The sequence below is a fragment of the Pangasianodon hypophthalmus genome, chromosome 22, assembly GCF_027358585.1.
Source record: "Pangasianodon hypophthalmus isolate fPanHyp1 chromosome 22, fPanHyp1.pri, whole genome shotgun sequence".
NCBI lineage: Eukaryota > Metazoa > Chordata > Actinopteri > Siluriformes > Pangasiidae > Pangasianodon > Pangasianodon hypophthalmus.
Genome location: NC_069731.1, coordinates 16,072,195 through 16,090,420, shown reverse-complemented (window position 1 = coordinate 16,090,420; position 18,226 = coordinate 16,072,195). Strand labels below are relative to the sequence as shown.

Sequence of the window (18,226 nt, the reverse complement as noted above, 5' to 3'; positions counted from 1 at the left end):
TAGTGCGATATCTCAAGGACGAGTGGTTGAATTTTGAAATTATATGGAATTATCATTGTAACCACCTGATTCGATTTTGGAATGGATCCAAACAGAGTCAAGGTCACAACAAGGTCAAATGTCTGAAATTATTTCCCGTCAATAACTTCCTTCAAGTTTGAAATATATTTTAAGGGTAGTTCTGGCCTACAAATTAGTAACACCAACAAGTAACTTGGTGGCATCTCCATCGACACACTTGGAGTCACGTTCGCCTTGTTTATCTTCTGTCGATTGTTCTGGTGATTCTCTTGAATCAGCCAGAAACTTAACTTCCAGAGAAGCTTCTCCTACCTTCACGGGTAGAGTTACTTGACGAGAAAGCATCGTACAAACTCAACCAGGATACAGATAGTTCTGGTTTGGATCTCGAGCTGTGGTGATCCTTGCTCGTTGGTGGAGAAGTGCTAGTTGTTGCATGTGCAAATTGGTCTCTAAATAATCTGATCAGCTGCTGATTTATTGGTTCTCTCTGATGGACACTGATCTGATGGATCTGCTTAACAGCCACATACTTTCTCCTAACAATCAAGCCTTTTCAAACTGAATGACTGCATTGAAGCTGTACTGCTCCTGAATAGTGCTCCTGATTTAAGTTCTTATTTTTCTCATGTGTTCTGAATACAGCTTGAACTTGGTCTCTTGTTTTGGCGTGCTCTTTGGCCTCATGAGAAAATAAGCTGTGGCCACTTTAATTGTAACCAAAGAAACCAGTAAATATGTTACTTGTGATAGTTACAGTCGGCTCACTGCCTAAACCCAGGATCTATTGTCTCTCTTCAGCCACTTTAAATTAAAAAGGTGCTTGATTAAACCTGGCAGCAGAGTCTCGGTGTGGCTTGACTTGTAGCCAACTAATTAACACACAGACTGACTGTTTAAGGTCCAGGGCTTGATTTGGAATTAACTGCACCAAAATTAATTCATTCTGCCCTTTTGTGTAAAACTTGTTGCCTGGAGGCTGTTGGAGGAAGGAATACACTTGGGTACTAACAGATACAAAAAACTTTTTGAAGATGGATACAAAGAAAGATGTCCTGATGCTTTTGCTCAGTGTTTGGAAAAGAATAGTTGTTGTGTTTTGATAAAACTGATGACTGTTTGGCTCTTTATTTGCAGGCATTTACAGGAAACTCCAACACGGAAAGTGTGGTGCGTTATGACCTTCAGCACATTATTGTGGCCCGATTTCTACGATTCATCCCTCTGGATTGGAGTGAAGAAGGCCGGATAGGCCTGAGGATAGAGATCTATGGCTGCTTATACTGTGAGTTCACACACATGGTGTTTTGCATTATTCATAATTGCATTAAGCTTTGCTATATGTGTCAAAAATGTGATGCTATTCCATAAAGAAGCCTTGACTGTGTAAAGAGATGCACTGATTATACACAAACGAAGCACGGATAAACCAAAATGTAATTCAAAACTACCTGAGGTCAAAGTTGACACCCTGAACATGGCGCTGTTTTAATGACAGCCAGTTATAACAGCTCTGTGTTGTTTTTGAGTCTGTTTTCTTTATTTTTTAGCCATACATGTTAGAAATAGGCCATAGTTTCTGAAGGAGCTAAGGAGGAGACACCGCCAAACAAAGAAGAAAAGGCAGTATAAACCACTTCTCCCTTTAATCATTATGTGAAGTGTGCAGTTCCTGGCAAATAAAATGGATGGGCTCCAAGCATTGCTGGAAAATTAAAGGGAATATCAGGAATGTAGAATTACGTGCTTCAATAAAACATGGTTATAGGAGCATATACCTGATGCTAATGCTGCTATCACTGTGTTTCAGACAGTATGGGTGCATGATACAGCATAGGGATGGAGGGTAGGGACTAGCAGGGCACACAATCCTATTATATCATAATTACCTAATCCTAATCCACACTTAACTAAACATTTATTTTATACCAGATTGAGACACCCAGTGCAGGGGTAGAGGAAAAGATGGGCCTTGCTGTGCTTGTAAACAACAGATGGTGTAATCCTGGACATATTACATGTTTCTGTAGTCCGGACATTGAGCTGTTGGCTTTTTAAGAGCATTGACTCTGTGACTTGGCAAGCATCCTGCCTGCAATGACAGATGCACAACCCCTAGGCTTGAGATCAATGGCTCTGGTGTTGAGACTGGTCACCTCATTAGTAGTACACTCTGATGAAGGCTTGCCCATACAGTCAGCTGCATACAGCTGAAATATAAAAGAGCTGACATTCTGGTTTGCTAATGTATGATACACTGGCAAGTGTAAGTTGTGTCTCCAATAGAATGGCATGTTTGCTCTGGGGACTTAGGAAATAGTGCCTGCAGCAAGAGATGCAATGAGTACAGTGGTCATGTAGACAGGATTACAATCTATGGGAGTCATAGCAACAGGGTGAGGTACTGGTACTGCTGACACAGAAGTATTGATTGGCTCACATGACATTGTCAGAGTATGATGCACCCAAAGCCTTTTTCCCTTCAAGGTATGCCTTTAGGTGTTCTTCCTCTAAAAAAGGAAATATTAATAACTGATGCCTCCTAGCAATGCTGGGGGCATGTGTGTGTGTGGAAAAATCAGAAAATGAAAAGATGGAAAATATCAGACCTGGCATCAGCATATGAATGTCCTCAAAGTGAAAGCTGTGTGGCCAGTACTGCAACATTTTCACGAACCCTTATAAGGATCTCATGTACTGGTGTACCAGGGGTAGGGAAGGGTGGTAGTGTGGTTGTTGGTATACAAAACACAAGCAATGTCATAGTGGTTGTACAAGCTCTGGAAGTGGGTAGATACACACCTCCTGTCTTGGAGAGATAAATACCATGCAAGTCTATATCCAGGGATTGGCAAATCCACAACAGAGTGGTTCAGTTCATTTGGAAGACTTATGGCAGAGCAGAAATCAATCTGTTTGTGGACAGACAACTCACTTCCCACTGTGGTTTACAAACAGGGCAGAAACAGAGACTTTAAGCCAAGATGTGTTGGTGCACAATTGGCCAAATCTATGGATATGCAACCAGTGTTGCTGATAGCCCCATTCTGGCCAGACTATGGTTCCTTCTGTTGTTGACATTACTAAGGGGCATTCTGTTCCCACTAGCCATCAGACCAGGCTTACTATCCAAAATGAACGGGTTGATTTGGCACAGCAAACCACATGGCTTAAAACTGTGGGTCTACCCCCTGGAATGTTTGCAAGGGGCCAGAGTCACTCTGTTTATTTACCGGCAAGAGGAAGATTTTTTTTCAAAAAGGTGTGAAACATTTGGCAGACATGCCTTATCTTGCACCATGAATAACATTTTGGAGTTTTTGCAGAGTTGACAAGCATCTCTTTATGGGTGTACCCTAAAAATGCATGTGGCAGCATTGTCTATGCAATAGGGACTGGTTGATGGATTGCTGCTAGGAGCACATAAACTAGACAAGGTGTAGAATGTCTGCGACTCTCACGCAAAACAGTGATCCCCAGTGGGATTCAGATTTGTTGCTAAGCAGTTTGTGCCACTTGCCATATGAAAATGCAGATATGAAGTCAGTCTCTCTCTCTCTCTTTCCCTCTCTCTTTCTCACACACACCCTGGTTCCTCAGGGGCCGATGTGATTAACTTTGATGGCCAGGGCGTGATCTCCTACCGTTTCAAGATGAAGAAGATGAAGATCCTGAAGGATGTGATAGCGCTGAAGTTTAAGACAGGCGAGAGTGATGGGGTGATTCTGCATGGCGAGGGTCAGCAGGGTGATTACATCACGCTGGAGCTGAGGAGAGGAAGACTGCTGCTCCAGATAAACCTGGGTAAGAGCTTTTACTCGTCATCACAGAAATGATCATCTATAGATCTGTCACTTATAATTGTGTGAGAGGAGATATGAGAGGAGCAGCAAAAGATGTGTATGTGTGTTGGAGAGGAGAGGTGTGAGTAGACTACATCTTTTCTTGTGAAACATATATAGGGATGCTAGATACATGGCTGGTTTATTGTGGCCATTGACCATGTACTGTCAGTCACCTCATATTATACAGTTTTTTCTGTTATATACAAAGTCTGTGAAATTTAAACACACATTGAATGTGTTTAGTATTCATCATAAAGTGTTCAAATATTTCCTAATGTCACAGGCCATACTTGCGCACCTTGTGAGATCTGAAAGAGGTATATTTTCTGAATATAAAACTAAGCTTGGACTTTTTAGGCCTTGTGTCTTGAAGTATAGCTGCATTTATAGGCATACTGTAATAAGGACCTGTGGACATTGCAGCCTGGAAGAACAGACTCTTGAGTGTTATATAACCGCATAATGTAAATCCTGCATCTTGGTATTTTTATGAAACAGGCAGCAACCAGTACGGCTCCATCCTGGGTCACACGTCGGTGAGCAGCGGCAGCCTTCTGGACGATCATCACTGGCACTCGGTGGTGATCGAGCGCCACAGGAGAAACGTCAACTTCACCTTGGATCAGAACACGCAGCACTTTCGCACCAACGGAGAGTTTGACCACCTCGACCTCGATTATGAGGCAAGAGTTAATGGCTTTTCATTACCATGATATGTAGGTTATATTAGATTTAGCATTTGATGCAGGAGAGGAGATGAGTCAATGTGCTTTAATTATTCAGAGGTTTGTCATTTTAAACCGGGATACATACTATCAAAAAAGTAGGATTTTTGTGAGATAAAAATCTTAATGCATCCTCCAACCCTCCTACACTATCCTCCTCTTTCTGCTCTTAACCTCCTCTACACTGATTCCACTGAAGACCTCTGACGTGAGTTCAGGACACTCAAGCCGTTCAGATCCGCATGCTTGAGTGAAATTTGCATTACAATGTGTTGCACAATACATAATGCATATTTACAGTGTGTACTGTCTAGTGGACCATATAGAAAATAGATTTTTTTAGTTATTAAATATGCGAGCAATGATTTTGAATGTTCACACTGTCGACTGAGCAGAGCTCTCTGATGCTCTTAGCATCCATGAATAACAATGATGGATCCAGAATGTGATGATTTAGAACAAATGCAGTCCAATTAAAGGCAACATCTAATTAATAAAGTAGAAAAAAATAATTAATCTAAGATGGTAAACTGGTGGCTTTTGTGTGACAACGAATGTGTTCTAAGGTCCAAGTTTAAACTTTAGTATAACGGATAACACAGCACTGTTGAATAATTGATTCTGATTGGTTGGAGGGTGTTGACTGATGTTCTATAGCAGCAGCACTGCCAGTAGTTCCAGCTGCAAGTTTATATTAAAACACTTGTTCTATTATGTTACCGCTTTTGTAGTAACAAATTCCACAGAGATCTGTATTAGAGCAGTCCAAATAAATAAATAAAAAGTGTGTGAGGAGACGTTTATTTAGCATTTTTGGAAGGAGTCTCTAATGTCTGTGTTTTGTAACAGTCATGGGAAAGTCCTCAGGATAGTTGACTTTTTGTGTGTTTGGTCTTAACTTTTATGAGCGAGAACAAAAGAGACGCTGATGAGTGAATGATTGGTTTTTTGCTGCTTTAACGTAAATGATAACAGTAACTAACTTGCCTCATGGATGTTCCACAACATTAAATGTAACTATCAATGGATAAAAAGTATAAGCGGTTGCTCTTTAATTAATGTAATTGTAATAATTAATTGTAATTATTGGCAAACTGCTGTGGTATAATAGGAGTAAAACACTTCTGGCCATGCTGTTATAGGAACAGTCGTAATGGTAACTCTGATTTGTGTTACATCACACCACCCTGTTGGTGATTATTTTCCTATAACAGTACACCACATCATCATAATGAAGTTCTACCTAATTGGAGACATTTTGACTGCTCTTTAATATCACAATTCACTAACTTATGTCAATATGTCAGCAATATGTATTTAGCAGTTTAATGTCATATGTATTCTCACATTATTAATATAATGACAATATTAATGCTTTTCAACGTTTCACATGTAACTGTATTAATAATAATAATAATGCTTGTTGCACCTGTAATTATTAATATACAAGAAACAAGCATTAATAATGTTTGGTTCTTGATAACATCATTGCTGCCAACTGAATAACTGTTATTGCAGGGCTACGAATTGGGTGATATTACTCACACACACACATATGGTAAAATAAATAAATAAATAAATAAATAAAACTTCTGTGTTATTCACACGTCTTCTAGTAAGTCTTATCTGCACTTTCAGTTGAGTTTTGGAGGAATGCCGTACTCAGGAAAACTCATCTCAGGAGGCAGGAGAAATTTCAAAGGATGCATGGAGAGCATCAGCTATAATGGAGAAAACATCACCGACCTGGCCAGAAGAAAGAAAGTGGACACGTCCAGCTTCGTGAGTTCCATTTATAAATTCTTCTCCAATCATCCTGCACTATTTTATCTTTCAATAATATGATATTATGTTTATGTATCATATATCATAGGCACTTAGAATACATTTTTAACATGAAGAAACTATTTTACATGTGCACGTGAAACAGATTTATTAAATAACTTCATTTCTTTAATTTATTTATTAAAAACTTCGGCTCGCAACCCTTTTCCAAAAGTAGCTCGACTAATTATTCATGTTTGGAACTTTACATTAATATTCATCACAAAAACAGTTGATCTCAAGATTGTTTTATGAAGTGCTTAGAAATGGCTAAATATTTATTTAATTTTCCATTTTGTCATAACAAGATTGATTAATATCTCTATATTTTCAATGGCAGTGAAGATCCTAAATGTAACATTGGAACTTTTTGCCTCTCAGCGCCATTTTCTCTGTGCTGAGCTTCAGGAATTCACACCGCTGTGTAAGCACGCTGTAGCTGCGATTTCAGAGAGCGATCTGTAAACCTGCGTTCCACGTGAGAGATCCTACGGCACAATGAACTCATATAGAGCCATTTTATAAGATATATTTAACATTTGCTCTTTTTTAAATGAAAAACCTTTGGATTTGAGCCATTTTTAAATATGCAATACAAACACTGCATTTGCACAAAAGAGATATTTTACCTAATATGACTCTCATTTAAACCTCCTACTCACTGTTATTGCCCTCGGGCTCGCCTTGCTTATTGTCTACACAGTCTACAACAAAACAAACCATGGTTATAATTTAATATCTGCAGTTTTTCCATGATAAAGAATACAGGAGGGAAGGTTCCTTTGATAGCTTGATGCTATACTGAATTAATAATACACTGCTTAAGCAATTTCTCCATTCTCATCTCAGTACCTTGCCATATAACTTTTAGTACTGAAACTGTAATAATGCTTTTCTAATTTTCTGCTCCACTTGTAGCGTAATTTGACATTCTCCTGTGTGGAATCTCACACCTTCCCGGTTTCCTTCAACGGCACGAGTTTCCTGCAGCTTCCAGGTAGAAGGGAGCACAACATGGTGTCTGTGAGCTTCCAGTTTCGCACGTGGAACTCTAACGGCCTGCTCCTGTTCAGCGCGCTGGCTGACGGCATGCTGGAGCTCACGCTGAAAGACGGCAAAGTCACTGCGCACATAAGCATCACGCAGCAGAAGAACTTGGGTGTAGACATGGTGTCAGGTACAGGTGGCTTCTTGTGCATTCTGGGAGCTTGTGGGCTGCTCTTTAACACACACATTATTGTGTATACTTTTTTTTTCCGGGAAAGACAGAAGAAGCAGTGAGGAGCTGGGGCTATATAATGGTTAGAGTCTCGGACTTGTAACCCGAAGGTGAACCTGAAGGTTGTGGGTTCGAGTCTCAGGTCCAGCAGGGATTGTAGGTGGGGGGAGTGAATGACTAGCGCTCTCTCCCACCCTCAATACCACGACTGAGGTGAGACCCTTGAGCAAGGCACCAAACCCCCAACTGCTCCCCGGGCGCCACAGCAAAAAGGCTGCCCACTGCTCCGGGGGTGTGTTCACGGTGTGTGTGTGTTCACTACTGTGTGTGTGCACTTGGATGGGTTAAATGCAGAGCACAAATTCTGAGTACGGGTCACCACACTTGGCCACACGTCACTTCACTTCACTTCACTATATGGGAACTTAATAATAAACCTTCTAGTTTGGAGCTCCTCATGAAGCTGGTTGAGAAATACTGAAAGCATGCAAAGTTTTATCAGGAATCCTGTTAAGAATTTAAAATATGAACTACTTTTGATTTGTTTAACACTTAACTTCGTCACTGCATAATTCCGGGTGTGTTATTTCATAGTGTTTATGTCTTCGTTATTATTCTAAAGCAGTAAAAATAAAGAAAACCCTCATTTCTTTCATGTTCATAGTAGGTTCAAGTTTCCTCTGGCTATATTTTCTCGTTTTATATCTTCTTCCTCTGATGTGTAAATTCCCTTTTGTGGGTGTGAATATTTCTCACAAGCCTAACGTTTGTAATGATTAATTCCACTTGGACAACTTATATAATTTCCCCAGCTCCTCTTTACTTTTACTCTATAACAGCGCCTTTAACAGCAGTTCTGGCTACAAGGGAAATCACAGGTTTCTATTAATGTGTTTATTTTAATATGTATGGTGGACACTCCATATGAACTAAGGCTAGTAAGAAATATATTGTTATTTAACAAACAAAATGTTTTAAAGCTTTCTATTAGGAGATATTGATTTATCTTGTATGGAAGGAGTCTCCAGTGTCAGTGTTTTGTTTCTTGAGGTAAAGCTGTAACTTTAGGTTTATAGGCAATTATAGCAATTATAACATAAGTGAGAACAGGAACTAACATCATGGACGTTCCACAATATATATTAACATTAAACAACTATAAATGGATAAAAGTATAATATGTCCTTCATTAATAAATTTAAATGTTGGTAAGGTGCTGGGGTATACAAGAAATGTACACTTCAGATTATGCTGATATTGGGAAATAATCAACGATACGGTAATAACGGTAAATCCACTTTGTATCAGACCACATCACACCACCCCATCACTGATTATTTTCCTATAATAGCACTACTGTTATATTATATATATACCGCTGTCACGTTTTATTCCTTATTACTTGTCTTTATGCTTTGTTGTCCTTATATAATGTGTAATTACATGGTTGTAGCAGGGTTAATTCCACAGCAATTTTAAGATGCTGATGTAGTTAAAGGGTCTGTCTGGCATTTTATATTGATGTAATATACTCATTACATTATTATAATTTCAGAAAATTGGAAACGTATTTTACAGTTGGCTTGTCAATAGTGTATTACCAGCATGATTCATTTCATTTGTTTGCTTGCTTTTAATCACCTTTTAGCAAAATAATAGGTGTTGATGGCATTGCTACATATTCATTTCCAAGACCTGACATTCCACTGAGATTTTCAACTGAAATCTGATCCTACACAATATTCATAAGCAAAAATGACAGGTTGAAGAATCACATGATTATGAGCAATACTACATGAAAAAAAAAAGAAAACGCAAGTTGTTACAGGTAGGGGGTTTTGTTTTTGCCTTGTATACACTTGGCTATGTTTGTTCTGTGTGTTGCCAGTCTGGATGTGGTGCGTTCAAGGTCAGTGACGTTTCCTGGGAAGCAATGGAGTGAAACGTATATTAGTTTACCCAGGGCTCCATCACATATTGATTCACTGGTATAACTGAAACCGTTTCCCCTTTTAATAAATGAAGCCCTCTGGCCTTTGGCTAGACTATGTTCTTTGGCGGTAAATATTTGGTTCTCTGAAAATCTGAGAGTCTTCACAACCCAGGTAATTTCCTGAACCTATAGAGAATCACTATACAGCATTATTTTCAGAAAAAAGTATAAAGTTTCGATAGCGTAGCCTGGAGCAATCTTCTATGCTGTAATGCTTTTCAGGTTTGATACACGCTTTTCTGCAGAAAGTTAAATATGTAGACTAGTGCTCTTGTGCTTTGCTACTGAACTGGCATGAAGTGACATTTTAAACTGATAAAAATTGCACAATTGGTTTTGGTTATGCTCTCTTTCAGGTTTTTATGTGTTCAAAGACGGTGACGTTTCCAGGGAAGCAATGAAGAGTGATACATATTAGTTTACCCAGAGCTCTATAACATATTGATTCCTTCGTATAGCTGAAACCATTTCCCTTCTTTATTAAACGAAGCCCTCTAGCTTTTGTCTTTATGCTTTTGTGTTTGATACACACTTATCTGCAGAAAGTTGATTGTGTACACTTGTCCTCTTGTGCTTTTATTCTGCTGAGCTGACACAAAGTGACATTTTGAATGCAAAAAAAATGGCCCCATTTGGTTTCCTCTTGAAGTCACCATTTTCCCAGCTTGGTGGAGGTCAAATCTAATAAGAATATGAATAAAACTACATGATAAATAAATAATAAAGTCAGTCTTTGTTATGTATTGCATAATATGTGTGGTGGCCTGGGAAACGCCACCACAAGGTGAAATTTCAATGTGTTTAAAAACTACTTTTGAGATACTTTTGCATGTATCTCAACCAGAAAGTTCTAGCATTTAAAAGTTTCTTTTTTTAAAAAAAACAATTTTGTTCAAAACTCTTTTTTTGGCTGTTTTCTAGAATACAGCTGTAGTGACATCTGACGGATTTTTCCAGGCCTTCACACATATTGGACAAAATTGCATTCTGGTTTAACTCTGATTCCAAACTAATCTGATTTTGCTACTGAAATACATTTTTTTTAATATATTTAAGATATTTATTTCAAAGAAGTGATCTGCATCAATACCTTACTTTAGATGTTGTAAAGACTGAACTCACTCAACACAATTATGTGTACAACATCACTTGCTAACTGACTGATTTCTCTCCACTTTAGCACCTTTGCTAGCTCAATGCTGTTATATTAGCCGTTTGACAGGCTGGCTGTTAACACGTTTGCACATCTTTTTCTCCAGTTTTCCCATTTCAGTGCTTCTCACTCACACAAGTCTCGGAGGAACCTGGTTTCAAAACATTAACACCTTAAATTCTCCTCATTTCGTTTTATAAGCTTTGGAAAGTAGATAAGATCAACACCTGGGAATAACAATTTTTCAACAACTGAGAAAATGTTTGAGAGGTTTTGATTACAGGTTACATTTAATAGGATGCAGTTTAGGTAAATCTAATGATGTACCAGAATGAAGGTGCAGTATGATAATCTGAAATGTCTATATTGTATTACACTGCATTAATAATGCATTTCTGCCATATCCAGTGCCATAATAATTTTTTTTTTTTTTTTAATTCCAGTTCTAAGATTTTTCTAAGATCCTCTCAGTCCCTGAGAAATATTCTGTATGCTGTATCAGTCAGTCTGTCTTAAAAGAAAAGGAACCCGGTCAACTTTTCTCCTGGTTTATAAGTAATACTGTAACTCACCAAAGAGTTGTTAGAGTGCCATCCGGGTCACGGCACCAATTGTTAGAAATTCGGCAAAGATGTGTAAAGTGACATTAGAGTGGCTTGCTCTTGAGATTCTGTATTTATTTGCGTACTTTTAATACCTTTAGAGAAGCTTTTTCGCCAGCAGAAGTATAATTTCAGGCTAAAGATTAACCTAGTAAAGTGCAGTGCTTAAGCCGTGCTTAAGTACAGAGCAGAGAGGGTTTTTTTTTTTTTTTTTTCGTAGGTCAACACCCTTCACACACACCGTTCAGTATCTCTTTTTGGGAGAACAGATCATTTCAGTAAATCAGCAGCTGCCAAGAATTTAATGTAACATTTTCCAGTGCTGAGGATTCGCTATATGAAATTACACTGTGTATTCCACTTCCTGCCTTTGTAGTGTGTGTCATCAGTTGCATCATTACCCAGAGGCCCAGAGGTTCCTTTGTGTTCTTTTAACACAAAGGGACACTATGCATCATGGATGCATTTCTGTTCAGTGTGCAAAAGGAAATGGAATCACAGATTGAATAGTTTTTTTATTGTGCTCGTGACCTCAGTAGAGCCTTTAATGGCGGCTTTATAGTGGCTTGTCTACATGCTTTCGGTGTAGAGCAGATTACACAGGAAGCGTTTTGTATCGGCAGACTAGATGTGGATAGAATGAAGTGGAAAGAGATCTAACTTCAGGTGTTCTTTCTGACTGAAGATGCCTGATTCACTTCCTTGGGTCACAGAGAACAAAATCCATGCAGTGAATTACAAACAGATAAATCATAAAGCCTTGAAAAGAGGCCATTTGGTTTGACAAAAGAAGTGTGTTTATGATGGGCTTCAAAGCCAGCACTGCATTTTTTCTTATAAGATAAGACTTTCTATACAAACCAGTATTCATAAAGCTCTACAACTATTAAAAAATATAATAGTGACACTTGAAATCTCAGTAAAATTCTTTATAGAAGAGAACTGTTAAATTCTCCTTTCTGATTGGTCAGCAGCTCTGACAGTAGTTTTCCCTATAAGGCAAATAAATCACAAGTTTCTATTAATGCTCTTGATAGTTTCTATAGTAACAACTCATTCACCGTGGACACGTGACATAATCTAAGCCTAATTATAAATGAATTTTAAAAAATGTGCTGTGATTTAGCAAAGAAAAAACATGTAATCGTTGATGTTGTGAAGCTTTCTATAAGAAGAAGTTTATTTATGGAAGGAATCTCCAGTCAATGTTTTGTAATGGTCAGTACGTTTTCCACCATGGGAAAGTCTTCAGGACCTAGCTTGAATGATTGCTATTTACAAATTTGCACACATAGAAAAAAAGCATTTGACAGTCACTGGGACATTTTCATATGAAGGACAGAAATATCTAAATGTCACTTCAACATTATATTGAATTTTAATTAAGTACTGTATGAAGTAGGACTGACTGAAAATCAGTTTCTTCATGAAATCACGTTTTAATATGTTACAACTCAAACAAATACATCACTAAGCATAGAAGTTGTTTTCTTGGTCAGTTAAACCCTATCTGTAGATGACTAACATGACCTGGCCTGTGGTCTGTTCCGGAAAACAGCCTTTGTAAGTTGAAATCCCAAAGTTCAAAAGAAAATGAGTATGTTTAATCAATGTGATGCATGATTTAATAAAAAATTTCATTTTTTATGTGGTAGTCTGCGAAATCCCCTAGAGCTTTTGGAAGTAGCTAGAGCTGAATTCTGGAAAATTTTGCCAACAACAATAATAATAATACTTTGACATCTCTACTGTAAGAAAACATAAATATACATTCAGTAGCCACATTAATAGGAAGATCTGTACACCTGCTTATTCGTGCAGTTCAGATCAGAAGAAGAAGCCTTTATTTGTCACATATACATTACAGCACAGTAAAATTCTGGAATTCATATCCCAGCTTGTTAGGAAGTTGGGGTCAAAGCGCAGGGGCAGCCATGGTACGGAGCCCCTGGAGCAGATACTGTTAAGGGCCTTGCTCAAGGGCCCAACCGTGGCAGCTTGGTGGTGCTGGGGTTTCAATCCCAACCTCCTGATCAGTAACCCAGAGCCTTAACTGTTGAGCCACCACTGCAGAAAGGGGTCTCACTGATTATGGCATGGTTGTTGGTGCTAGAAGGGCTGGTTTAAATATTTGTGAAACTCCTGGGATTTTAATACGCATCAGGCCCTTAGAGTTTACACAGAATGGAGTGGAAAACAAAAAAAAACATCCAGTGAGCATCAGTTCTGCAGGTGGTAAAGCCTTATTGATACAAGAGGTCAGAGGAGAAAGGCCAGACTGGTTTAAGCTTAAGAGAAGGCTATGTTACAATTATGTGTACAACATCACTTGCTAACTGACTGATTTCTCTCCACTTTAGCACCTTTGCTAGCTCAATGTTGTTATATTAGCCGTTTGACAGGCTGGCTGTTAACACGTTTGCACATCTTTTTCTCCAGTTTTCCCATTTCAGTGCTTCTCACTCACACAAGTCTCGGAGGAAATTTAGTTTTTCCATAAGTAGATTAGGCTATCCCACAATAAAGACCTAATAGGTTAAATGTCAACTTGATTTCAAGCAATGAGTAATTAGTTGATCCATCAGTTCTTACTGGAAAATGCAGGAGTCACGGTGGTGATGCTCTTGAAGTGGAGTTTATTGTATGTGCACAGTGTAGTTTCCATACTGTGTGCATTGTATATTTCTCTTGTGTTAACTGTGTGATGTTTCCAGTAGTCTGCATTCCACAATTGTATTGCTTTGTGTGTTGGACTGTGATCCAAAAGCTGTATTATTTTTTTTCTTTCCAATCCATGGGTGAATGGATTGCATGACAACGAAAACAACTTGAAGTGTGGCTCTACATTTCCCGCGGTTCTTCATTTTACTGAATGAAATTACAGTGTGGAGTACAATATTGCTGTTTTTTTTTTCTCTTTTATATGTGCACGGTTACTAAATCTAACCCGTACACTCAATATCACAGGCAGATCACATTGCAATCTCATAAACCTTTGTGCCGTTTACTCTAAAGGTGCGTATTATCATTAATTTCCTGTTAAACGGGCTCACAGTGTCGACTTGCAAGATCTTTTTCTGTGCCTGAGACTAGACTCCAAAGATTATGTCCAGCTAAATGGGACCCAAAACATACAGAGTTAGAGTGACAAAGATGGATGGATGGATGGATGGATGGAGAGACTGAATACTGTGTATCACTACCAACATCAGACACATTTCTCAACTATAATAGTGTGCCAGGTATTGTGAACTGGACTGTGTCCTGTGTAAAGAGAGAGAGAGAGAGAGAGAGAGAGGAAAACAGAAGGCAATTACTCAGTTTTCTGTTTAATGACGGTAACAAAATGGTCACCAGGGAGCTTTAGTGATTTAATGTTCTTTAATCATCTTTTTTAACATTAATAGTAAAAAAAAACAACAACTTGAAGATGTCTCATGCTGGTTGTTATTGTCTTCTGGTGGCTCAAGTGTAAATAACCCTAATAAATGATTGCGATTTATCGCTTAGAGCCATCAAATGAGCTTCGAATCTTTTCAGCACTCAGTCGTGATTGAGATTCAAAAAACATCTTGTAATTTGCTGCTCGTCAACCCACTGACCTGCCTGACGGAGTTATGAGTCTGAGCAGAGTGTTTTCTCTCGTAAAGCTCCACATCAGCGCATTTAATAAAGCATTATACTTGAATAATACCAAATTAATATCTAATTATATATTTATAAAGAGTGCAATTCTCCTAGTGCGGAAATGGCGTTATTAAATGAGATAAATTATACATGTTTCTGGAAAAACAAACAAGCTTAAACATTGCTATTGTAACAACATACGTAATTTAGATTAGATTTTGAGCATTGTATTTATCGCTCTCTTTCATATACGTAGCCCTTAAAAGACGGCATGTTAATATAACTCTGTTTGGAGGAACCTATTTGTTGGATTTAAATATAAAGATTAATAAAGACATTAATCCATATCGACCAAATTGGTGACAATGAAACAGCAGTCAACTCTCATATCTGAGGCGTGAAACAGGATAACTCCATAGACAGATGTGATAAAATGACATGACAATAAGAGAAATAGAGGCAGAAATTCAAAATGGTGGTGTGATGCAGCCTAGCTCAAAACATTGCTTTTACCATCCTGGAGCTAATTATTTTCCAATAACAGCATTTTTTCACTCTACTTAGATCACAGCAATTTGCTAATGCTTACCAGTTCTATTAATTAAAAAAAGACATCATACTTTTACCCATTTATAGTTACATTTAATGTAAGCAAGCAAGCACTTAAGTTTAAGCAAACAGTCCTTCATTTACCAGCCTCTCTATAGAAGTTAATAAGACAACAAAATGCAGCTTGTCACGTTACCGAGAAACCAGGAAGCACAAACTCCTCTGTCCTGTAGACTTTCCCAGGGAGGAAATCCAGTGCTGACACTGGAGACTCCTTCCATAAATGTTAAATAATTACCTCACTACAGAAAACGTCACCATATGACTGATTATACTTTTTTGTTGTTGTTGTTGTTAAACACCACATTTTTAAATCCATTTATTACTGGAATTTGATTAGCTGGAGCATCTGCCATATAAATCCCTGTGAATGAATGGTTATAAAAAAAAAATCAACACAACATAAAACAACATAAACTTGGGACATAAACGTCATTTCTTTAGTAATGTTCTTATCATTCTTATCATCTTCTCATTATTTTTCTTATCACTGTTCTTATTATTACAGGTTCAGGGCTGAATGATGGAGAATGGCATGAAGTTCGCTTCATGGCCAAAGAAAACTTCGCCATGCTAACTATCGACGGAGATGAAGCCTCCGCTGTGAGGACCAACACACCCATTCAGATCACAACTGGAGGCACATACCACTTTGGAGGTGGGTGATTAAATAAGTGAGATGTGCTCTTGCTAACAAGGTGCCAAATGGAAATGTGGTGTTAATTTGCACTGCTTTAACACATTAAAGAAATTTAAGTGGATGAACTTGAAAGATCTTGAGAAAAGAGTGACATCTTTCTATGATGTTTGGAGTTGAGATGCACAGAAGCCTGCTTTCTAACTTTAGTTCTCCTTAAACGTTTTAGACAACTAGACAGATGTTTTATTTAAATTATTATTAATGCAATTATAAATAAGAAGTAACTTGCAATAAATAATAACTTGGGCCAGTATGTAAAAGCCTTTAAAGAGAGTAAAGAAGTTCTACTTAAGAGTAAAGAAAAATGTTAAAATATGGGCGTAAACATCAGGTATAAATCTTCTTAGAGCAATTCTTAGCTAAAAGAGGGAGTTAATTCTAGGAGATGGTTTCCATCTTTGTGTTGTGGTACTGATGGCTCCTGTTTGTTTTGTTTTTTTTTTTTCAAGTCCTCCCTCTGCCCCGTCCTGTCATTGGTTTGTTGCCTGATTGTGTTCACCTGTTCTGTGTTAAATTATTGTTATACCCTGTTGTGTCCTAGCCCTAGTTTGTGGTCCTCTGTTTTATGGATTTCCCTGTATAAAGCCAGCTTGCTTTTGTTCAGACTGTTGCTATGGACCCTGATCATGATAAAAGCACAACAATAACAGCAATAATAATAATAATAATAATAATAATAATAATAATAATACTAATAATATCACCAATGTGAGTAAACTACTCACGTGTCATAAAGTGAATACACTATGTGGGGGCAGTCGTGTAAAAAAGGCTGCCCACTGCTCCGGGTGTGTGTTCACGGTGTGTGTGTGTGTGTTCACTACTGTGTGTGTGTGTGCACTTGGATGGGTTAAATGCAGAGCACAAATTCCGAGTTTGGGTCACCACACTTGGCCACAAGTCACTTCACTCACAAACACTTTCAGCTATAATTAATTAGTGCGAATATATATAAATAAATATGGGTTATTATTTATTTATTTATATATATTCACACTAATAAAGTGAATACACTATATTATTGTGAGTATATATAAATAAATAATAACTCATATTTCATAAGCTACATTCTCAGTGATAGTAGAATGAATGCCATTTCCACTGACAACATCCATTACTAAGGGATACATACAAGATTTAGCCTGATTAAGAGATTTGGGTTCAACCTGACTAGTCAGGATATAAAAACCATTTGCCGTGAGACGCTAGAGGTGATTAATGACTCGTGTTCTCATAGCCAGTACTGAATTAGCGTGGGAGACAAAATGCCATACCTGATTATATGATTTAAAAAATTAAATGATGCCAGAGACAAATGAAATGGACTATTATCTCTACATATAATTGGAGTCTGTATTAAAACTCATTTATAAAGTTTATTAATATTGGTTTTGGCATGGCTGGAGTATTATACCTGTCAGCTCTGGTACTGCTCTGTCTGAGAGTTTTGGAGGCGGTTGATCATTAATCAGCCTGATTATCTTTCATCCAAAAGCTTGGTGTCCACGTACAGCCACGTTTTTGTCATTATTCATCTAAAAAAAAAAAAAAAAGCTCTCTCCAGTTCTGACAACACATTTACGCATGACGGCCCGTAAAATGCCTCACTACTGCTCTACACGCTCCTGATGCACAGTCATAATTATCAATCGATAATCCTCCTTCCATCGCTGTTATTTCAACTCAGGGCTGATATATCTGCACTCGCTAATTTGTTTACAACTGATTTTTCCTTTCACAAAAATGGAAAGAGCTCCATTTGTCCTGTAAGGGAATTTAGACCTAATCAAATAACTCACATTTACAGCTTTCAGATAAATGTAGCAGGGTTGCCTGTTCTGCGAGAAATAAACGGCTGCTCGATTTAATCTCTGTGGGAAATCATTGTGAATTCTGTTCACTGTAATT

The 18,226-nt window shown here is 37.9% G+C and overlaps 1 protein-coding gene across 1 annotated transcript in view; it reads left to right on the top strand.

The window, feature by feature from the left end:
- LOC113541299 (contactin-associated protein-like 2) overlaps positions 1-18,226 on the top strand; it is a 123,107-nt gene that overhangs the window by 54,676 nt on the left and 50,205 nt on the right. The window contains exons 4-9 of the mRNA XM_026938187.3: positions 1,159-1,306; positions 3,622-3,825; positions 4,365-4,549; positions 6,230-6,373; positions 7,334-7,592; positions 16,127-16,276. Coding sequence (XP_026793988.3) covers positions 1,159-1,306; positions 3,622-3,825; positions 4,365-4,549; positions 6,230-6,373; positions 7,334-7,592; positions 16,127-16,276 — 1,090 coding nt within the window. The remainder of the gene's footprint in view (positions 1-1,158; positions 1,307-3,621; positions 3,826-4,364; positions 4,550-6,229; positions 6,374-7,333; positions 7,593-16,126; positions 16,277-18,226) is intronic.